This window comes from Rhopilema esculentum, chromosome 4 (genome assembly GCF_057945365.1).
Source record: "Rhopilema esculentum isolate cy_ngs chromosome 4, ASM5794536v1, whole genome shotgun sequence".
NCBI lineage: Eukaryota > Metazoa > Cnidaria > Scyphozoa > Rhizostomeae > Rhizostomatidae > Rhopilema > Rhopilema esculentum.
The window spans coordinates 12,977,467-13,001,449 of NC_142818.1; the positions used below are offsets into that span (position 1 = coordinate 12,977,467).

The 23,983-nt window shown below is 36.0% G+C and overlaps 2 protein-coding genes across 3 annotated transcripts in view; both read right to left on the reverse strand.

Annotated features, from left to right (window-relative positions):
- Window positions 1-36: 36 nt before the first annotated feature.
- On the reverse strand, window positions 37-12,355 carry LOC135691388 (nucleoporin SEH1). The gene is made up of 13 exons (XM_065209238.2): window positions 12,125-12,355; window positions 9,752-9,802; window positions 7,311-7,416; window positions 7,026-7,066; window positions 5,148-5,228; window positions 4,225-4,302; window positions 3,887-3,939; window positions 3,438-3,521; window positions 3,021-3,098; window positions 1,882-1,944; window positions 1,487-1,565; window positions 898-976; window positions 37-333 (listed from the first exon to the last, which is right to left on the reverse strand). Exons 1-13 carry the CDS (start codon window positions 12,233-12,235, stop codon window positions 164-166), a joined length of 1,074 nt encoding a protein of 357 aa, XP_065065310.1. The 5' UTR covers window positions 12,236-12,355; the 3' UTR covers window positions 37-163.
- Window positions 12,356-18,694: 6,339 nt separating this feature from the next.
- Window positions 18,695-23,983, reverse strand: part of LOC135690976 (uncharacterized) — a 53,683-nt gene continuing 48,394 nt past the window's right edge. For both annotated transcript variants that reach the window (XM_089114302.1, XM_065208676.2), the window contains 2 exons: window positions 19,796-21,598; window positions 18,695-18,918 (listed from right to left, as the gene is read on the reverse strand). In XM_089114302.1, the coding sequence (XP_088970428.1) occupies window positions 21,558-21,598 (41 nt within the window). In that variant the 3' untranslated portion in view covers window positions 18,695-18,918; window positions 19,796-21,557. The remainder of the gene's footprint in view (window positions 18,919-19,795; window positions 21,599-23,983) is intronic.

Below are 23,983 nucleotides of genomic sequence, written 5' to 3' on the forward strand. Positions count from 1 at the left end.
ACTTCAAAATATCAGATTTGAACAACATATTGTGACTTTTCTAACCATCTTAATATTTCTTTTCTGAAAATACAGAATTGTCCAGCTTAAAAAACAAAAACATGAAATTATCAACAACAATTTACAGGTACCAACATTTTCTAATCTTAAAAGAGATACTGATTCACCACATCGGGTGAGACTTGAAGTTGGCCAAATTAGCAGCACTAAACTGACCAGGCTCTCTGTGTCCCTGTTGGTTCTGTCCACTTTGACGCCTGATATTAGACCCCGGGAGTGGAGCTCCGTCTCCTTTCAATTCTGCAATACACTTCCAGTTGTCTAGATAGTTAGCTAAAAAACCATACGAATGTATTAAACAAGGTCAGATTAAACGAGGGCAATGTTCTTCAATCCTTGTTAAATAATACCCATTAGCGTTTACGAAACTTTATTTATGGTAAAAAACTGGCAACTGCAGGAAAAATTTGATTTGTTTCATTCTTGTTAATACACTTTTCGGTCACCAAAAGTCGAGCATCAAGTTGAAATTAGACCTCAAAAATCCAAAGACCGAAAAATTTTGAAAAATTGTCATAATCCAGATAAGGACGATTTTTCTCAGCTTAAAATGACACTTCACAGGTCGTTGTCTGACTGAGACAACAATGTGACAATGTCATAACGAAAACCATTGAACAATGCATTATTGGCTGGTAGGAAATCATTAATAGGCTGACAGAAAGCAGGAAAGAGCAGAGAATGACGATGAAACGTCACAATTTTACTGAAGATGTAGTAATTCACTATCACTACATAACAAATTTAAAAGATCGGACTATAATATAGGCAGGGCTTCTTTTAACGACTGATTTAGATTAACACAGCAGTTGCGCAATACACTGTACAATACTTTACCTTTCCATAGTCGAATACAGCCATCGTCACCCGAGGAGGCTAAAATGGTCCCAGTGATGTTCCACTCCACGCGCCAAACCTATAATTCGACGACAAGTTGTGATTAGGTTCGTACCATAGATTTACCTATCTTAGAGTTCTAGCTCGAAATCTTACAAACCGTATTGTGAAGTCATTTACGTGCTAAGATAGAAATCGCTCGACTACAAGTATTTGGCTGTGGCAAATTGATAAAGGGTGCTGCAAAAGTTTATTAAATTTTAGTTTAACTAAGCTGCCTAAAAGATCTATAAATGAATCGAAATGACGCAAATGGTCGAAGTTTGCACCCAGACCCAATGTTTTAAGTTCATTTGCCATTTATCAATAAAGTCTTGAAAATAGCTAAAGAGTATGCATTTAGTTAAAGAAAAAATCATTTACGTAGATTTTTTTTGTATACCACACATTCTTATTAATTGGACCTAAACTAAAATTTAAATATGTCCTTAAAAATGGTAAAAATGTTAGCTGAAATTACAAAAGCAATTTTCAAGATATAAGGAGCAATATCAATTGAAACAACTGAAAAAAATTGCTGTTAAACTACCTGTGTGTCGTGATCTTTGAAAACGGCAGCAACGCTCCCTTCCATTTTTGTTGGGATGCCAGCATTCGTTACATCACGCCTTAAAAAGATCCACTTGTTCTATAGTTACATTGATATGCAATATAGCGAAGCAATCATTTGCAAAGACCACCCAATAATTGAAAACTCCAAAAAAGAATTGGTAATAAAAACTATTGTAGAAAGATACTCCACACAAGCGTTAACTAACTAAACTGTGTCAGAAATTACACTGGTTTCAAAGGTGTCCACTATAGCAAGGTTCTGTCCACTACTGTTCACTTAAAGGGAAAACACAAGTCTGAGTTAGATCAAGTGAGTAGATCGGATAAATGCACAGATGTTTGTGAAGTACAGAAGGCTCAATTGGAACTCACGACGAGGGCCTGATGGCCAGTATTTGTACATCTTTTCCAGCAATGGCTAGCAAATGATGTGGCCTAAAGATAAACAAGAATAAATCAATATTGCTTATAAAAGAACTCTGTCAGCCAGAAGACTTGGCACTGTCCATATCGACAAGATCCGACGGAGAACATATTCGAATCTTACAACTATCTCAAAATAATTGGAAAGAGGAAAAACCAACAGACGACCCTGCGCTCGCAAAAAACAGAGCTCTATAATTATAGGTTCAGCAAGAAAAAAGATTTGTGAGACGTTAATGACTAGTATAGCGAAAATGATATACCGCAAACGCTCTATCAAGCCCCCTCTCTCTTTAAGCTCCGTCTCTAATAAGGCCCGCTTATCAAGCATGAATTTGAAACAAGCCCTCTCTCTACATGGCCCACCTCTCTAATAAGCCATCTCCTCTATTAATCTCTCCTCTCCTTATCCCCTAATGTCACACAAAGAAAACGCTGAATGGTGAAATTAAGTGATAGCTTTTAATGTTTTTACTCCCTAAACTTTCATATGGTGAAGTGTCAAGACTTTCTCTTTCAGTTGTGCTTCTAATGTCTCTAATAACCTTATTGATTGACACAATGCTGTGTATGTTCCTGAAGACAATATGATTGATTAATTTTAATAAAGACATTCAAAGTTGCTAGTTAGGTGCATTTGAAAAATTAGTATGAAATCTTTATAGCAAAAAATGCTAAAGAACATTCTCATAATATTTCTAGCTTTGCATTACTAAGAATGGACACTCTCTAATAAGCCCCCTTCTTTTTTAAGCCTTTTCTAGGACTGAAAAAAACCCCTGGTTAAGGGATAGTTGGAGGGTCATGGTAGCTAACCTTCTTATAGAAGATGGTATCTGATGATGAGTTACGGAATAAACAAAGAATTGCCAATAGCAGATTCTATTCTGTTATCACTCGTTCTGCAACGCTTTGCAAATTGCAAGAACATATCAACGCGTGTCACTCTTTTATAATTATTAAGTGCTTCTTTTAAGAAAGTACGTGACAAGATCTTCAAACAACCCATTGAAATTGGCTTCTGGATTGCTGGATCAAAAAATTCAAAGCCAAAAAAAAGAGGGGAAAGTTTAACACCTTGACATTACCTGCCAACATTCGGAGCGAATGCAACATCATGAACTGGATCTGTTGATGATGTGATAGATGGTATCTTTAGCCATTTGCTAGAATAAGACGAAACAACATATATCACTGTACGAACTGCATCACATTCAAACTACAACAGCGTGGGGAAAGATTTCACCAAACAGTATACATGGCATAAACATAGCCAGTTGTTAATGGGTATCGTGAATAAAATAGGACCATATTTGAGAATCAACACGTAGATTAAACTGTAAGTGTAGGGGATATGTGTAATAAGGCTATAATCTACCGTGAATGGTAGATTTGAAAAGAGAAAATTTGATTCGAACAGCCAGCCTTCATATTCTTTTAAAATAGTGTTGCAAAGTTCATATAGTCAATTTCTGGCTATGATGAAATAAGGCTTGGACACATACTCGTTTAACTGGTATATATGTGTTTTTGGTTCCGTGTTATTGCTGCTGTCGTCACTACCAACCGCAAGCATTATTGGGTGAACTCTAAAGTAAAACAAAATGATGTCATAGTAATCAGTAAATGTGTTCAGTTTAAATCATTGAGATACGGTTGAAAAGAGCAGTGTGAAGATGGCAAATTGCACAGAAAATAACATTTGGACAAAAAATTTATTTTCATAGGAGATTATACCTCAAACTTCAAGACAACCGGAAATGAAATTAAAATGCACGCTTTACACAGATGAAAAACTGTGCAAAGGATTTGGAACTGTTTTGGATTCGTAACATAGAATGTGTGGTATTCGAAAATGTTTGACCTTCATACCAAAACTGAAATATTTCAATAACAATACAAATCACATTAATGTCATTGAAGAACTATGAAAAGCAAAGGAAGTAAATATTACCTGGAAGGGCTCCATGATAAACAGCTACATGCCATTTTGGTGTGAATTTCATCCTTGAATAAAAACATAAAGATTGTTAAAGCGACGAAAAGTGACCACGTGAATGGCTGGTACAAGCTATTTGTAGAGAAGCGTCCTTCGGTACTTCGTGCCATTTTCAAAAGAGTTAAACGCAATCGGGTGTGTTAAAGCATTTGCAGAAGAAGCGAAACAAATCGCTGCGTTATTACAAGGAAATTTCAGTTCCCAAATAATTTCAAAAGTTGAATACTATTCACATTTACAACATAAATTAACAATATTAAAAAAGTCAAGATAAACAGTAATACTCAACAGACCTTCAGCGACCAGTGGCTTAGATTCATCATGTCTGGCGCTTCGTAGATTCGAATAACGCCATCCTTTGAGCACGTTGCCTAGAAACATTCCACAATGGAAGCTTTATAAAATGAACCACATTATCAACTTGAAAAAATGCAATAGGGTTTCAATGATAATTTTTTAGAGTTTCTTGTATAACCTCGAATTTGCCTCGTGCACTCGATTAATATCTTAATGCCATGACAAATAATTTTCATCTAAATTTACATTGGGTCGGCAGTGATAGAGACCTGGAATTCGAAAAAGGTACAGTATCAGTCATGCTGATCAAGATTAGATAACCTACTTAAAATATCAAGCTATAATCAATGTACTGTTTTAGTATCAAGGCGGGGTGGATTCATAACAAGTCACACTTCATATCTGTGACGGATTTCCGACCTAGTTTAGGAATGTGGGGTATATTTATCGTCATACTTCAGTGTTGCAGGACGAAAAGAGGGAAAGTTGACGTATTTTCATGTTGTTATCGACATTACCCCCCCCCCCCTCCCCCTATTTAAGAGACTGGGCTCCTGTACCCAAATCAAAAATTTGCACAAGAAGCGGAATTAAGTCAGGGTCTTACTTTAATCTTATCTAGTGATTAAAATTGGGTATGCACATGATCTTGAACTAGATATTCTTGACTTTGGGCACTCCACTTTAATAAAAAGCAGGATTGTGAACATTTTCAGGTAGAAAAACGAGTGGAAATGCTTGAATCAGGGAAAAGATCATTCATAAAAGTACAAAAAGCAAGACTCTAAGTAAGGTTGATAGGCTATCCGGTTGATAAACAATTCAATATGTTGGAAACTCAGGTTCAAACACAAATGGAACTATGAAATACATAAAAAGTGAGTAGATGTATAAATAGAACTATGGGTAAGTTACTTACGACAATTAGCCCAAGATGTTTTGGTGCGAATTTGACATCTGTTACAGACGCTCTGCTATCAACAAGAGCAGATCTACGAACCTGGAAAATAAAATAGGGCATGGATCAACAGATTGGGAAATGGCAAAAATTTGAGGCCAAGTATGAATGCAGTCCATTGAGGAATGGCAAGAAGCTCTTGATGAGTCAGGCAGGCATTCTGATGGATGCTGAAGGGCCTATTTGACCAATATCTTATTTCATCTTGATTTTATTTATACGGTTACTAATCAATCCTTGATAAACGAGTCGCTTGCAGGAAACAGACAAAAGAGCACCTAGAAATTGTCGAATTGAGTGAGAAGGTGGGCAAATGAGTTTTTACTCAAGTCTATTTAGATTGCTTTAGCAAAGATAAAATCGAATACAAAGTAGCTTCATTCCGTATATTTTACTGAGGCAGGAAGGTGCCTTGAAATACAGGACCTTGAAAAGCAAAACTACATTCAAAAGTGTTAATCCAGGCCTTCCTGGGAATAAATTAGCACAAATTTGATATCTTGCACTCCTAGACTGTAGTAGGAGCGTGATGGAGTGCTTTTGACATTTTTCCCGATTTCTACAGAAGTTCAGTTACATAGTATGTGGAGCCATAAAATCTCATTTCGCGACTCATTCCATCAGTTTGCCACAACTTTAACAAAAAATATAAGTGTGTGTCAGGTTTTTAGCTTTCATTTATCATGTCATGTTATCAATCATGTCTTTAGAAAGAGTTCGAATTGAAAATTGAGAACTCATCAAGGTGTGTTTTAAGTTGAAGTAGGGTATCTTTGACTGTGATAACCTTGTCAAGACTTTTGAAAGCGTGCCCAAAGATCGGAGTTTAGGGTGGGCACACTTTGCGATGGGCAGTTGTCAGTGAGATTTGAGATGGTGAAGAACTTTACAGCCTTCAATTTAACAGTGCTTCCACTTGGAAGTAGTTATCCTTTTCTTCGGGAATACATAATTAGAAAGAATAAATAAAAGTCAGTCAGTAAGCAGGCTAATCACAGTGGAATGTTTCAAGGTTTATGCAAACTGTGGCTAGTAAACTGGCTTGGCAACTTCAATGTTATAACTGGACACAAAGCTGTTTTTACAATTTCTAACTTTGATTACATAATATGTTTATATGTTAAAACTGGCTAAGATATGGCAATTTGAGCACAGCAGAATTATGTAGCACTCCCAATTTGTAACATATTTAACTGATATTTAGAGATAATTCGTGGTGTTCTATCCTGAAATGTGGTACAAAATTAAAAGTTTTAAAAGTATATTTTTATGGCGTTACACTTAATAACTCTATTTTCTTTACTCGCTAATTCTAAACGCTTCAGAAGTTTCGAAAAATGTCAAAACTCAACAAAGGAAAGTTTTAAAACTCAACAAAGGAAAGTTTCGAATCTAAACAAGGAAAAGTTTCAAACTAGACAAAATAAAATAAGCTAATGAAGCTCGTGTGTTCAAGTGGTCGCCAGGAACAATTTCTTGAGTAAGTTGAAAGCGAAAATAACGAATGAAAGCAATTAATCCATATAAATCTTTTTAAAGGGCATTTTGGAGGGAATTTTAAGAAAATAGAAGGATATTTTCGGGAAACTGATCGAGTAAAAAGTGGAAGCACTGCAGATTTGACATAGTAAATAACTCAATTCAAAGCCATTCCGTCATCTTATTAGTTTCCTACGCTTGGTAAAACATAAAAGAATAATTATAAAACAGGCGTGCCGTATAACGCACTTCCCAGTGTGAGAAAGTGTGTACCAACGCCTGCGAGTGCGATTCCAAGGTAGGCTTGTAATCTATGATGAAATGACTTGCTAGCTCTAACTAAACTGAAAACGATCATACCCAGTGGCTGCGACCGGAGGCATACACACCAGAATCTCCAACTAAGGAAAAAAATTAAAAACGTCTTGCACACTGCAAACAGAAAATACAAAGTCACATGCCACACAGACGAATGACATTCAGAAACGATAACTATCTCGAAAATCAGTTGACTGATAAGCAGTACTAACCAAAATTGTTGTTCAAAAGTGCTCGCATATCTTGTAAAAACTGTTTTTAATGAAAAACATGGAACAGTCCATGCATTCACAATTGGTGCTGCACTGTAAAAACATATGATTTTACCTTGCTCTTCCCAAATAGAGACAGTCCTATCAAAGGAGCAAGTAGCCAAAACCTGTCCAAATTCTGGGTGAGCCCATGTTACTTTCCACACAGAGCCTGAATGAGTCTGAAACATAGATGCTAAAATAAGAAAACAGGAAGGTTGCAAATGATTAATTAATTATATCAGTACATCAAAACTATAACATTTGAAATGACATCTAGGAGAGGCTTTCTTTTATTACTATGTTTCCCTGTTCGAAATGTTGGTGTCCAGGCCTTGCCCGGAAAGGCGCTCGATCGAGCGCGCGCGCCTAGAGCGCACCCAAAAGGAGCCTTGGAGAGCGATTTATAGAGCCCCTCAAAACGTCAAAACAATATTACCACGAAGCAAAATAATTTCTTGGCCTTTGTCTAATAAACTTGATCAAGCATAAACAATCTTCCCAATAGACCGCAATATTATGATTTGCGTAAGATCACCCCTTGAGGAAAAAATTCAGCAAATTCAACGTTGGGTTTTCGATACCATTTTTAATCTAATAACCCTCTAATAACCACCAAGGTCACAGGCCATCAACCCTCATCTCCGGCAGATTTATTTGATTTTTGAGCAAGCGTTAATCTTCTGTTGAAGTATTATTTTCAGTTTTTCTTAATAATTTAAAATCACCTTTGCAAATCAGAGATCACATTTCCGTCCAAATTACCGCATTGCTTTTCAGTTTTCATTTGAGTAGTAGATGTTCTAGTGTGTCTTATAGAAAGAATAGCATAAAAGGGAAACAAAGCTAATGTTCGACTTAAAGCCATGCGTTTTCCTATATTTCTATATTTGTATTAAATTAACATAGTGTTTGCTGCATGTTTTGTTATTTCATATTATGGTGCTTTTTGGTATCACCATTGAATTTATATTTAACACTCTTCCAAAGCTTTCAATATGAAGCTCTCGATCTTCCAAAGCTCTTGAAGGATGCTCTCAAGGATATTTTATTTAAAGGTGCGAAATAGAGCGCCTAGAGTTTCTAAGGGGCTCTTTTTATGGAGCACCTTCATTTTGCTTAGAGCAAGGCCTGGGTGTCTTTCTGCATTCTATTGCAAAGATCTTATTGTATTGGGATTATCTAGCAGGTAAATAAATTAAGTTTCATTCTGAAAAAGTATTTTAGAAGGCCTATTCCACATATGTTACTGCTTTCATTGAACTTACCAAATGCTGACCAAATCATGATTGTGATGGATCAATGTAAACAACCGTAAAAAAGAAGTCATTGTCATATACTCTTATCCAACAGTGTTGGCCAGTCGTATCCTTGGTTCAAGAATGATATGATCACAAAATTTGAAAATTGCTTTGAAAAAGCAAAAATTTTAACATACTAAAAGCTTTTTTGTCTTACACTCCTAGAAAATTATAAATGTGTGAATAAGGGTACAAAAGAACAAGATGAAAATATACATCAATTTGTGGATCAAATTGCCCAACCACAAAAACACAAGCACAAAACCCTTTCTAGTTGTCCAATCAGTACTGCATGCCTCTAGAAGTATCACCACTGGAATTAAAAAGAGAGAAAAAAAACTCCTTCTGTCAACACAATTGCGGTTTTTTGGTTTGTATGTAGATTGATTGCAAAACTACTAGATGGAAAGACGACAGGGCTCTGCCAATTATCTGAAACATGTCGCCATAATAGACTTATATAAAAGATGCTGTCAGATAGTAGAATCACTTGTTTGGATTGTGCATTCTACGTAGCCAGAATCACACTTGCATGAGATTTTTCATGGCTGGGTTGTAGCTCTCCTAGTGCTGTAAACAATATGAGGATTGATAGTAAAGAAACATTGTTTGATGGCCTGTTTAATCTCACTTTTAAGTCATAAAGTAGTAAGTAAATCCAAATGTTTGGTTGGCCCAAAAGCTTGCCATTTTCCCTAGGGTAGGAAGAAATGGCACCTTCTGGACAGATGTTGTCCAAAAAATGGTCTTCAGTTTATCCACTTCAATGTGTAGTTTAGATTTGGAGCAAATTTAGAGTCCCCTGGGTACTAATGTTTAATGAGTTTAAAATGGGTTTGCCATAAATATTGCCAGACTTTTCAACAAAAATGTCTAGATATGACAAGAAATTGTTTTCTTCCTTTTCAAAAGTAAACTGAAGGGCATACTGCAGACTATTGAAAAATGTAACATTCAGCCTCTGTTTTGACAATGGCCTAATTTGTTGTCCACAGATTGAAAAAAGCAAATGCTCTTCATGAAAGTCTATAAAAATGTTAGCAAAGGATGGTCCCAAAGGGCTACCCATTGCAACACCATCCTTTTGTTGGTACATTTAATTGTTCAAACTGGACTCAACTGAATGTTTGACAGTCCCCATCAATTATATACCTGCAGTATCCTGTAACAAATATTTTTGTAACAATATAACAAATATCCTTTAATAATATCTTGCCTTCCAGTCTGAAGTACATTGCCAGTTTCCATCATCATCTTGATCCCATACCTAGTTTACAAAGATAATTTTAAGATTAGTTAAGGCCAATATTCATCATATTAATGTTGCTTATGAGAGGTCCAGTTCTGATTGATAAGTAATCTTGATTATCAATCTAAATACACTTAGTGAGCAATAGTATTGCACAGGCTGAAAGCAAAATGGCGGCACTGCAGCAAACATTTTTAGTAAACCAAAATTCAAATGGCCACTGTGCAGAAAGTTTCATAAAGTTATAAGATGAATTTTAAGTTGGAAAATAATGGAAAATGTATTTAGGTTTGCTACTGAAAACAGCAAATTCAAGAATATTCTTGATTTTTGCCTATTTCTAAACAATATCGACATTTGAAAAAACACAAAAATCGAGCCATGATGATTGAAGTACCTGTGAAATATTTGTTTTAAAAAAGCTTATCTTTGCACCAATTTGTAATATCTTATTAATTGAACTCGAAAATACATACTTTTTATGCTTGGGTATCTAGAACTGCTCATTTTCCTCCCTTTTGTTTGAGAATATGCTAAACGTTTTGCTCAAAAAATTTTGGAGCTGCATTGGGCCTAATCGCAGCAGCAGCTTTGTGATTTATTGCTTCATAATTCAATCAATTAAATTTGTCACAAATTGTCAAGCCCATCTTTTTCAACCATCTGCTATGTTAGTAAGGAAACAAAGAATGCTGTAAATTACTTGAAACAACATTTTGTTCTCTTATTGGATGAAAAGACCAAAATTCCCGTGATAAACATGTTCACTCAAGTGTATCAATAGCTGCAAAATAGTAGGCATAATAAAATGGCTTAAAATATGCCACTTTCCACCAAATACAAGGCCATTAATGATCAACTTGGTACTTCAACACCTAAATGGGATCTTGCAAATGTTTTCCTGAACTTATCATGTCGCGATTAACAGAACCTGCTACAAAAATGTTTTATAAAGTTTTAGTAAGTCTCACACAGGCTCTAAGGCTGCGAGACTGTCCAGCAAAAAGTTAAAATTTTGTACTTTTATAAAGGACTTTTTTCAATCTTTAAATTGAAAGTGTTACCAACAGTTTGAAGTTTAGTTTGATTAGTTTTTAACTATAAAAAGACATCTGATGGCTTCATATAAGTGGTTTTATTTTCAATTGCCAAGTTTTTTGTAAAGCCGTCACCATAAATCATTTGTCCAACTTGTGCAATACTTTTGCTCACTAAGTGTAGAGAACCATTCATTGGGTCAGTGAGTCCAGGGTAGTGTAATTTCACTCCAATTATATTGATACAAGTATCTTGGTTTCATTATGGATAGAGCATGAGAAAGTCTTGCCATTAGGGAAACTAGTGTGGTAGCTTATGCTAGAGTTATCCGGCATATACTAAGGGTTTTTCGTTGTCTTTCTTTAATTAATTGACAGATATCCAGCGTGAGCTTCACAGGGATTCCACCCTGTAGTCTTGTCAAGAACAAAACTGTAGGCTCATAGCATTAACCCTTGGGTAGCAGAAACTACTGCAAATCCTCGAATAAGCCCCTGGGGGCTTATTTGCAAAAATGAATTTTCAGATGGGGGCTTATTCAAAGGGGGGCTTAGTCAAAGGGGTAGGGCTTATTTCAAAGTTTAGTATTTTCCTCAAAGGTCGACATAAAAACGACATAATTTTTCTACTTTTCTTACAAAAAACTAACAAATATTATAATTTTTTATCATCACAAAAAGTCGCTTTACTGCTTTCTGGTCTCCAGTCAAAGGAAGTAAGATATTATTCTGCAATTATGCTTCCCATGGGGGCTTATTCGAGGGGTGGGCTTATTTGCAAAAATGATTTTTTAGGTGGGGGGTTATTTGAGGGGGAGCTTATTTGAGTGTGGGGGCTTATTTGAGGATTTATGGTATCTACAAACTAAAGATTTTATGCTGCAGAAATATCATGCTTGATGTGACAACAAACCATAAGTCACAATTTGGAAGAATCTGGAAATGAGTTTTAACAATCATCAAAAGAAAGGGCCAGACATTGAAACTGCCAACTGTGAATCATCCCAAAAAGGTGATGAAAATGGAGATGTTTGAATGTCTAAATAGACTGGCACCCAAGGCTTCTCGAGACAATGGAAGATCTGAAAGAAACTTGTGGGGATAACATCAATCCGTTGCTGCTTCGAAAAATTCACAAGAAGCTGACCAAGAATCATTTATCTTTCAGAAGTTGAAACAAATAAAATAAAATGTCTGACACATTTATAGTTAAAAAGTCAGCGAGAAAATTTAGGAGATTTTGCAATCAAATTGATTCAAAGTGATTTTTAGCTTCTATATGATATTTAATATTTAGGCCCACCTTGACGCTTTGATCGGATGAACAGGTAGCCATTCTTCTACCGTAAAAATCGAATGACACATCGTGTATGAGATCCTTATGCTCTGATGGAATGACTCTTGCGGCATACATCTTTCAGATGACTATGTTTAACTAAGTGATTTGATTACACATTTACAAACAAACAACTTGATGAGATATTATTTCCGTTGCACCAGCAGTGAAAAGGGAACGAAATGAAACATATTTAAGGAGCCTCTCTTTCACAAATTTTGCATGTTATCACAGCTCCTGTAGACAAAGTCGCGGGAAAATGCGCTGCTTGTTGAAACTCAAGCTACTTGAACGGGCTTACACGCAGGGTTGTCATGCTGTGAAAGACAGGGGCGTAGCTAGCGGGGGAGGGGTGAAGGGGTGTAACACCTACCATTACTACACGAATACGTCAGTAAATTTTCAATCTATCTACAAAATCCTTAGTTTGTCGGTAAAATCATCTATCATTAGGTGAAATAGCATCTAAAATTTTCTGTATGTCTTCGTCGGTCTATACAACTAATTTTGTCTGTCGTGCATCGTGTTTGTGGTTCGTTATCGTTAATGAAAATATCTTTCGATGTCTGCGTCAGTCATTTTGTTTGTCATCGTGCCATCTCTATTTTAGTTGTTATTAGTCCATTTGCCGTTCATTTGTGTCATTAGGGTTTTGTGTGTGTCACTCATGTTGTTAAAAGCGTATGTTCTTTCAGTGCAAGTCCAGTCGAGTCGAAGTTGTCGTTAAACGAAGTCGTTGTGTTGTAATCGTTGGTTGCTGTTAATTTATACTTTCACTATTGAAGAATCTTGCTTTAGAAAACGTTATCGCGAACTGGAGTCTGGTTTATGATCTTTATCTGCCCTGTAAACTTCGTAGTTTTACAAAGGTCAAGCGACGCCACCGGTGTAAGGAACAGGGGGAATCGACGCCCCATGTTGTACGTCCAGGGATGCAGTCGTAAAATTTTAACAAAGGGGGCTCTATGAGATATCTAAGTTGTTCTTGTGTTGTAATCTTGCAATTTGAACATGATGAGAGTTGATGTTTTATCCTTCAGTGGTTGAGCAGCCAGGTAAATCGATTGGTTGGGCGGCAGCTCAGATTAGAGCCTCGGTACCACGGGAAGGACCAGCAAAATTTCAATAAAGGTTAGGGGGCAAACTGTTTAGATTGATCAGGGGTTTAGTGAAGGCAGCCAGCCACCACCCATCATAGTTTATGGCGAGGAAGTTTTTTGAGATACGACATTCTAAGGATGGCCAGAAAATATTTACTCCATTAATTTGGACAAAAGGAAGAGTAAAGGCTAAATTCCCAAGCTTACTTTTAAATAATTATGACACATTGGTTTGATTTTGAATTGACACATATCCTCTCATGGAGATTTAATCAGCTAATGAACCGTGTTACTAGATATGACATGCAAAACTCTTATTCAGTGGACTTAGAAACTATTCGTAGTTTACAGTTATAGAAAGATCATTTGAAATGGATTTGAAAAAAGCAAACATTTTACGACATACTAAAAGCATTTTCGTCTGACACTTCTCAGAGCATAAAACGTCAGAATATAGTTCCGAAAGAACACGATGGAAAATATATACCCAGTTGTGGAACGAAATAGGCAAATCAGAAAAACGCAAGCACAAGACCGGTATAGTTGACCAATCAGTGCCGCGAGCCTAAAGAAAAATTATAGCAACTGGCCTTGATTTTCGCAAGCACTACCTAATTTCAAATTCTGATTAAACACACTTTTGCTGGTCAAATTATGAAAATTTTGGTGTCAGACGTATCGGAAAAGATAGGAAAATATAACTCTTAAGAAAAAGCAGGACATAAAATTTCGCTGCATAGACACTTTAAGGGAACAGGTATTCGTAGACGAAGCAAAATGCCCCATCTGCATGGAGGGGCACAGTGAGGACCCTGGAGAGTGCATATATTGATGCAGCATGTGTAACACCTATTATCACGGCACGTGTATGTTGTCATGGACTGCAAATGCAGACACATGCCCAGCAGCAGCTAAGCTGTTATATTATGAAGATGGTGGGGAACAACCGTATACATTTGATAATCTAAGACCATTCTGGCATGCAGTGTACGATTCGGACCGTTCAATAAAAATGTAAATAGTTATTTATAATTTCAAAAAATGTTAATAGTTATTTATAATTTCAAAATGTTAATAACTAGTTTTAATTCATAGTTTCAAATGATAATTGTAAATAAAAATTCATAAAAACAAATGAATAAAAATTATACAAGTTTTAAATGCTAATTAATAGTTTTAGTTTAGAAATAGTTTTAGAATTGTTTAGGTAGAATTGATTATAGTTTTAGTGTTGCTTAGTTGATTTATAGTTCAGAATGTTAGAATTGTTCAGTTTCATAATAGTTTCTTTGTTGCAAAGTCAGTTCATATTTTCATTGTCTCTACATACCTACGAATAAATAGTCATATATAGTTATATAAGAATAGTTTGATAAGCAATGGAACCATTCAAATAATTGACGTATTATTTTCGAATTGCTGACGAAGTATTTCGAATTGTTGACTCAATAATCGAATTGTTGATATCATATTCGAACATCCAAAATTAAAACGGATTCTGGTTGGCTAATAGCAAAAATCTGAAACTAAAACTGATTCTAATTGGTTGATTTTAACATCGCAGCTGACGTGATATTCGAATGTCTAAGATAAATAAGTAGACACACAATCAGCAAAATCATTCTGACAGTGAATCACAAAGAGCAAGCATCAGAAAAAGAGCAGAGAAGAAGAGAAGTTTTAATGATCGAATTGATGGAATGGGCGATGCTTAAGATAGTCCAAAAAGGGCAAATACCGATGACGGATTTGTTTAAAGTTCTTTGACAGCACAAAATCTACACAAACATATGCGGACAATACACAATGATCATGTAATTGTTGGAGGTGCTAGACCAAATGCAAGAGCAGGAGCTGTAGATGGAAACAACCTAGGATACACGATAAAAAACATTGAAAATATTGACAACTTACATGATGTTACAAAAAACATCATAGACGATATTACAGAAGCACTTCAAAATTATAGTCAAGAAGCGAAATACTATGTCGCATTAGATGTCGAGTTCAAAAAAATGTTAAAAGATACAATAACAGATCCACCAATTACATTTAGAACTGAAGTTTACAGACTTCTTAGACATGCACCAAATGACATTAACAATCAAGCAATCCAAATCAGAGAAACTTTGAATAACAGCATTGACACATTTATTCAAATTGGAAGCGGATCGATATTCAAAAAATTTGGTCGAATGCAAGTGAAAATGTTTGATTATAGACCAATGGCTGGTGGTGGTATCTCAGCAGGGTTTTTAAAGCACCTGAGTGGATTGTAGCTAAATATGCCATTATTAACGTGCAAAACTCGGATGAAAAGTGCTTCATGTGGTCAATCCTAGCAGCCCTACATACACAGGAAAAGGATGCAGCAAGAGTTACCAAATATAAGCCATATGAACACGAGCTAAACACAAGCTGCCTAACATTCCCTGTAAACCTGGGAATGAAACGATGTTAGCAAAGTTTGAGGCAAACAACAACATAAATAAACATATGGGTTGTATGATGATAATGGTGAGGGTGATTATGAGAATGACGATGATGATGATGATGATGCCAATGATAATAATGCCAACAACAAGAAAAGTAAAAAGTGTAAGAAATGTCTAATTACACGATCTAAAATCACAAAAGAGAAAAAAGCCAAACACGTGAGCTTGCTCTTACTAGAGAATGAGAACGGTGATGTCCACTACACATGGATTAAAAACATGAGTAGACTACTTCACGGACAGAAGGGACACAGACATGGAAACAAGCCATTCTATTTGTTTGAATTTGTTTGAATTCATTTAATAAAGAAGAAACATTGAAGAAGCATGCAGATTTTTGTACACCCAATGGATACCTTATTACAGGAAATTAACGAATCATGAAATCAACGCGGTTTGCTTTGTATGGATACACACCTAAGGACTATCATGATTTGTACTTGGCAACGGATGTCCTTCTACACACAGACGTTTTCCAATCATTTAGGCGACAATGCCTCGAATCCTACTCTCTGGATCCCGCATGCTACATATCACTTCCAGGATTAGCATGGGATGCAATGCTCCTCAAAACAGTGTTTGGCGTGTTTGGCAAATAATGCAGTGTTTGGGAAGACAATGGAGAATGTGAGGAATCACAACACATACGAAATATGCACTGGCAAGGAACAATTGATAAGATGGGTGTGAAACCCCATTTTCTATGGAGTTGTTGAAATCCATGAAGACATGATGATTGTAATGAAAAATAAGAAAACCGTCACACTTTGCAAGCCCATTTACGCTGTTTTCAGCATAGACAGTTTCATTTACCACATCCCATTGTCTCAAAATGCTGTAAATGAAATATTGAAAGAACATGCAGACAAGTTTGATTTCAGCAATTACGATAAAGAGCATGAAAATTATTCACCAAAGAATAAAAAGGTTACTCTAAGGTCCTTAATAGAAGGGGGGTCTTGATAGTTGGGGGGGGGGGGCAGAAATTTTTCAAAAAAAAATAAGCGGGGGGTCCTAGTCAGTGGGGGTCGGAAATGTGAAAAATCTGAAAAATCACGTGATGATTCTTTTTGGGGTCAAAGGAGACTTTCTTCTGAATACAATCGATAGCAAAATTACAATTATCACCATGTAATAATGTATTGTTGTATTACTAAAATGAACAGGCTTATTATCATTTTGTACATCAGCCAGGCCTATGTATATTTTTTCGGATGTTTTACTACTTTTCCATGTAAAAACTTTTGTACAAGGCAACCTCTTCATTTAAGAGAAACTCTACAGAAATTTCACACCTGCAAGATCAAAGGACAAATGAAATAAGGGATATGAATATCTGCATATAAAAATTAATAAACTCCGGGTGGGTCAGAAAAAATCAAAAAATTAATAAGCGTCCCCCCCCCCGTTTTGTATAGGAAGGTTTTTTACAACAGAAAGAACAAGCGCGCTTAACTTCATGGAGCCAAGTTTTGTTTGGGTCGTTTTTGCTTAGGCTCTAATTTCAAGATTGTAGGTCCTTAAAAGCTTTATAATATGATACCAATGTTGGCAGTTCTGATTTTTCGCGTTTCAAGAGGTTTTTGTGTTAACGAATGTGACCCGTACTTTGAAATACAAAATAGGATCCTAGATAAAATGAGGTTGTTAATTGATTTATACACTTCAGGTTCCACAAATTTAAATGATTGAAAATGCATTGTGGTTTCTTTCGAGTTGTTCAACGCTTGCACTGTAAACGACAATGACTAGTTTTGTGTGGGCATGTAATAAATATCTCTCGTTACGATTTTCTAGCCTATCGTGGCTTTCTTTGATACAGAGCAACAATATTTATGTGCAATAACTAAAATGACATAGTACAGATGAATTTATAATCATCATTTTCTCTCTGTTGCACATAAAATTCGCCAATTTTTTCCGGGAATTGAACAGCAACAAAACATTTTAGAACGTACTAAGGGTAATTTTAGAACAAAAACTTGTTGGAACATACGTAGAGGGGGTGGGTGGGGGGATCTATAAAGGGGAAATTATCAAAATAACCTTTTCATAAAACGCCCCAGTTTTTTTTAAAGTATAGAAAGTTATATTTCAAATTCATTCCAAAAGTGGTGATGATTTAAAAAAAGACGTCTGTGTAGAGCTTTTGGCTCCAGAGTACCTGAATCTAAAAATAGCATCAAGGAGTATGATTGTCAATTATGTCTTTTGCCTTTCGCAAATCGTCCCAGTTTGTTATAAAGAATAGGAAGCTCTTTCTCGTCTTCGTATCAAATTGATACAAGAAGGCCCAAATAGAGGCTCAGACTCTTGTACCCAATTCTAAAATTTTAATTTTCTATTTTCGTATCACAATTGGCACCATTCATGTTCTAAGGGCCAATACTCTAGGATTTCCAAGAAGCGTATTCTAAAACCGTGTTTTCCATCGTTAGAGAAAATGTTAATCTGCTATTCAAAGCTACTTGTACAGCCAGGGGTTGAAGGCTGTTTTAGATTTCGATCTGATATCATTGATCTTAGATCATAAAAACCCAGAAAGAATCAAGAATTGGATATCTAGAGGGCTGTGTTTGATAGACTAATCGACTCATTAGTTCCCTCTGGTAAATGAACATCAACTTACCAAAAAAGTTAGAAGAGACTTACTTAATATGATAGTTGGCCCCTTCTATGGAAGGATATAATAGTGGGCAAAGAGCACAGAATAAGAATATTCTGGGACATTCTCAAATAAGAATATTCCCAATTTAATTCTGTGACAAGGTAAATCTAAAGCTTCGCTTGCAAAAGCAGAAATTGAAACAGGTTATGCAATATTGGTAGCTCGATTGCTTATAGAAACACCTTGGGGCAGTGCAGAAAAGCTTACGACTCTAGTCAAAGTTGTTTAAATCTTACAATGCTATAATGGATTTTGAACATCAACAACAACGTCATTTGCCAAAGCATTTTTCTTTCTTATAAACTATACTGGCTCCATTACTACAATAAGTTCAGCCATCCTAATGAGAATTGATTAGACACGAAACCCTTCGAAAGGGCTGAGATCATCATCCGGTGTCTTTCCTACTTCAATACCTGTCAAAACTATCTTTGAGCCACTGCATGGAAGATCTTCAAAAATAAGGAGATGGATGTAATCTCCGTTACCGACATTGACCTAAAAAAGAATAGAAAATAGCTAATCCTCTAAAAAGCTAGAGAACCCTCTAAAATATGTTGAAGAAGCCGAATTGCAAAAAAGATCAAAGAACTTTAATGACAGGACAAATTGTAGAAGGCATTCGTAGAAGGTATTTGTAGAAGTGCAACTAGTTTAATAGAAGCATATTTCAATTCCGTGTCATTGATCGGTAGAGAAATTTGAAAATTAATGAGGACAACAATCAACAATCTCAAATTATATAATTTATTTCTACATAGCAATTGAATGCAAGGCGCATTGCCTTAGCGTGCATTTTTCCACATAACAACAACATTTTCCATTTTCTAATATTAAATAGTCAATAATAAAAGATTCTAAAAAATCTTTTGATGCAATGAATTCTCTTTAGGGGCTGGCACTCAGGCTAGATTCTCTTATGCTGCTTAAGTTTTTTTATTTCAGTAGGTCTTTCTCTAGATACTATATTGCGAATTTGGTAAACTCATGTTGAAAGGAAGCCAACTAGCATCTTAGCCTTAATCTTTTAATGCAAGAAGTGTGTTTTTAACCTTTTTTTTGGCAAGAAAAAATTATCAACAAAAAATAGACAAAATAATATGTACAATTATGCCATAGAGATAAGAGGGGGATAAAGAGATGACTAAATAATGCAGTTTTCATTTGGTTTCTTGTTCGAGTTAGCTAATCGATTTTGATTGTCGGAATGAAATGTAAATGGATCTGTTGCAAGTTCAGAATGCAGTAAGAAATCTTCTATATATGGTCATGCTTGATTCCCTGGTGGAATCCCTTCTGTCATTGCTTGCATTAGCTCATAAATGGAAAAGATCAAAACCTGATGTGCAACTTAAGAGAATTGCGAAAATCTTACTTTCACAAGGTAATTAGATCCAGCCACCACCTGCTCTCTATACGTTACAGCTTTGTAAACCTGGAAATCTTTGCCAAGTTTTTCCTCGACTTGTGGCTTCACCTAAGAGATAAAATAAACATTGCTGAATAATGGTGGTATGAATATGAAGTTACACTTATACATTATGAAGCTCTCCGTCCAGACCCTCTTTAACGTATTAAACATTAAGATAAGTGTCGAAAACGAATTATAATAATCCAGCGAAGTAAATAATCCAGCTGCTTAAAGAGATATGTTACTCTTTCTGTCTACAAAGCACAAAATATTTGGCTTTTGACATGTTCAAATTGTTTCCGAAAAATAATTCCACAGGAAGTAAGGTTGGCTCGATAAATCTTGTAACTAAGCGAAAATTGATTGATAGTAAGATGCTCTAGGAGGAAAAATCATTAGAGAATAAGATGTTGTTGTGAACTAGCTCAAAGGTAGTAACATGCTCAACATAGAACGAAAGAAAACCTAGACAATTATTTTCTGTTCTTGCGAATACGACTTAATCTTGTTTTTTCTTAATCTTCTTGGCTTTTCAATTTACTGTTTTTAGTTTATTCACTTTAAAGTGGTTTTGACAAAAATTTTGATCAACACTCGCAAGAAAATCTAATCAATCCATCAATTTAAAACAACAAGATGCAGCTAAGCGTTCTTGAAAACCAACATCCGTCTCTAAAGAGACTAGGACAATACAATAATAATGATAACAAACAACAACAGTTTATGCTACACCATTATTTACGCTAATATTTATATTACAACATCTACATCCTCACTCCTAAAGTCAAACTGTACACGAAATTAAAAACATGATTAAAGACAAGTCAAAAATTAAGCAAGACAAAAAGAGAATCTACGGGGTGGAAAAAGTAATCATGCTCCTAGGTATGGTTAAGTATGACTTCATCATTTTCAAATGATTATAAACGTCTTCAAAAATTTACCATTGCTAACCGGAGAGCTATATTCAAATAAAAACCATATTCAAATGGTGAAACTTGACGTAGCTGAAGTATCTGATATGTAATTATACGAACGTGATATGATAGGAAAGCGAGGTAAGGAATTTAGTCGTGGAAATGAAGGGGCTGCGGTTGCTAAATTGGGTGATGACGGGCCTGGGCAAGGGTCTACGTTTTATTATAATGAATAACCAACTTGAGCACAAATAGAGCAAATGATGTAATTTGTTTGTTATTTGATTAACAACAATCGAAGTTCGTCGTTCTTAATAAAAAATGTTGATTTTTATGCATCTGTTCAGATGGACAGTAAATTAAAACACAGTGGTGCAAACCAAACTGACAGTTGGAGAGGGGGGATGGATTTTATTGGGGCATAATATATCAAAGCTGCGAGTTGAAAAAATAATCTTGATGTAGCCTTTCAGTAGCCCTAAATTGATCTAATACTGGAGTTCTGACTTAAGTTATAATGGTAATATTAGACCATATATAGATACGGGACACCGATATTCAGCATAAAAGATACCTGTCATCAGTAAGGCCTTGTCATTTCAACCCAGTTCTCTAAATTTCTAGTTTTAATGACAATCTATGTTGTAATGATGATTCATGGAAAATCGAATAAAAAACGAATTTAATTGTGAGAAGTGCCTTTGCTAAACTATTGCCGTGCCTGCATCACTTTTGAATAGGTTTGTTGGCCAAAATGATTTTGAGTTGTCACTACAGCTAACGTGGCAATTGTCCATTTGCATTCTGCGTCAAGTGGGTTTGATTCGCCGTAACTCTCGTTGTATCGTTACTGAAAGAAAAAGTATTATTACGCCAATTTTTTTAAATGAAGCTTTACACTATGTGGTCAGAAGTAGGACTTTCCAAAACTTCGGATATTCCTATTCGGTTATTCGGTTTAAAATTTAACGAATATTCGGTTATTCGGCGAGTGTGGGTGTGGCAAAATGGGTTTATAGGGTTGGGGTCAAATTCTGCAATCTGAAAATTTGTTGTAATTTGTTGGAAATAACCAACAGCTAATTAGTCATTCCTACTCGATAAGTCAGAACCTTCATTTTTTTGTTTTCCTATTGATATTTCCTGTGTTTTACGTAACTTCAAAGGGTATGCCGCATAGCAATTTTCAAAGCGATTTTGTGATCTCGAACCTTCCCTAGCATTACTCGCCCCTAATGGCCAGAAAGTCAGTATTAATTTAATGAAAAAAAATAACGTCATAACTTTATGAGAACTAGTTTTGAAAAAAATGGATCACTTTCTAGCATGGCTTCGATACAGGTTGGAAAGTGGGGGGGGGGGGGGGGCGGAGGCAAGGGAAAATTTAACACCCGTAACAAAAGATTTTTTGAAGAGTTCTTCTATTCATTTTTATTCTTCCGGCATCCATTTTTTTAAAAGAGCGCAAAAACTTTAAACTAAAGGAAAATTTTCAACAATTACACTAAATTCGGGCTCCATTCATAAACTTTTGCCCCATCGATTTTAAATTTCTGACGTGGGCTTTTTCCATCGAAGACAAAAAGTTGGCTCAACGACACTGGCCAGAATGAATACCTGTAGATAGATATGTCCATTTAATGTGGGCAGTTGCCGAAGTGATGACACCTTTCCCCTTTTTTTACTATCTGGATGGTCCTGGGTATGACTATATGTTCTTATCATCACAAAAGATTTGAATGTAAAAATAGGCGAAGAAGGATTTGCTAGAATTGTAGGGAAGTATGGTTTAGGTGAAAGGAATAATGCCGGAGAGAAGAATGCTAGTGTTCTACGACGCAAACGAGATGGTAAAAACCAAAACTTGGTTCAAACAGCCTAAGCGAAGACTGTACGCATGGCCAACACCCTATGGAGTCCACCGAAATCAGAATGATTACATCCTGGTGAAAAAAAGATGGCGAAGTTCAGTGCAATCAGCCAAATTACTTCCAGAAGCAGACTGTGGGTCAGATCATGAACTCCTTGTGGCCGACATTCATCTGAAACTGAAGAAAGTAAAGAAGGCCGATACCATCACCAGATACGACTTGGACAACATTCCGAAGAGGTTTTCAGTTGAGGTGAAGAATCGATTCACACCGTTAGATCTCAAGGAACGTGAACCAGATGAACTATGGCAAGAAGTAGAAACCATAATTAGAGAAGAGGCCATGGAGTACATACCCAGGGCAAAGAAAAGGACAAAATTGAAATGGCTAACAAGTGAAACAATTGAGATTGCGGACAGAAGGCGATAAGCCAAAAGGAAAGGAGCTCCGAGAGAAGACATAATACGCAAAGCCAGAAGGGATAAAGAAGACTACATCAAGAAAATTTGCACAGAAATTGCACCGATATTTGTTCAAAAAGATCAAAGACCTAACAGGAAAAGTAAAACTGAGATTAGGAGGACAAAAAAATAAAGATGGAAGAAATTTGAATGAGGAGAGCCTTGTAAAACAAAAGCGGAAAAATAGAAGAGAAGAAAACATCACGGAAACGTTCGAGAAAAAGAGCTACGAGCAGAACCTTCAATAACCAAAGGTGAAGTTAAAAAGGCCTTGAAAGAACTAGCAAACGGGAAGTCACCAGGAAATGATGAAATACCAATCAAACCCTTTAAAAACCTAGATAAAGAAGGAATAGTGTATTAACCATAATATCTCAACCAGGGTCTTAAACTTGGGGGGGACGGGGGGGACTGGACCCCCCAGAAATCTGGAGCAAAACGATTTTTTTAGAAATTATCGTCATTTACTTTTAAAGAAAGGAATCCCCGGCAGCTGGGTTAGAACCTAACAAAGTTTCGCTGAGTTATTGCAACATACCTCAGCCACTATGTCATGGTGACTATTGCCAAGTGCAAATCGACTATTGTAGATGGCTGTTTGCAGAGTGGTGTCGAGTCGGTGACGATGCTCATGGAGGGGAAATTAGCCCCAAATATTTTATCCACCGGTCTCCCCTCGAATAAGTCTCAAAAAGCATGTAAGAAAAGAATCGTTTAAGTCGCCATAAATCTCGACAAACTCATATTACACATATTTTTATACACGCCTTTTTATAAAAATCCTTACTCAAAACCTAGGTCCTGTCGTTCCTAATTTCTGAACCTCTATTAGTCAAATTGAGGTACCAAGACATCCATAATAGCTTCTTAATTTTGACTGCACAGGAACAAGGAACAAGGCCA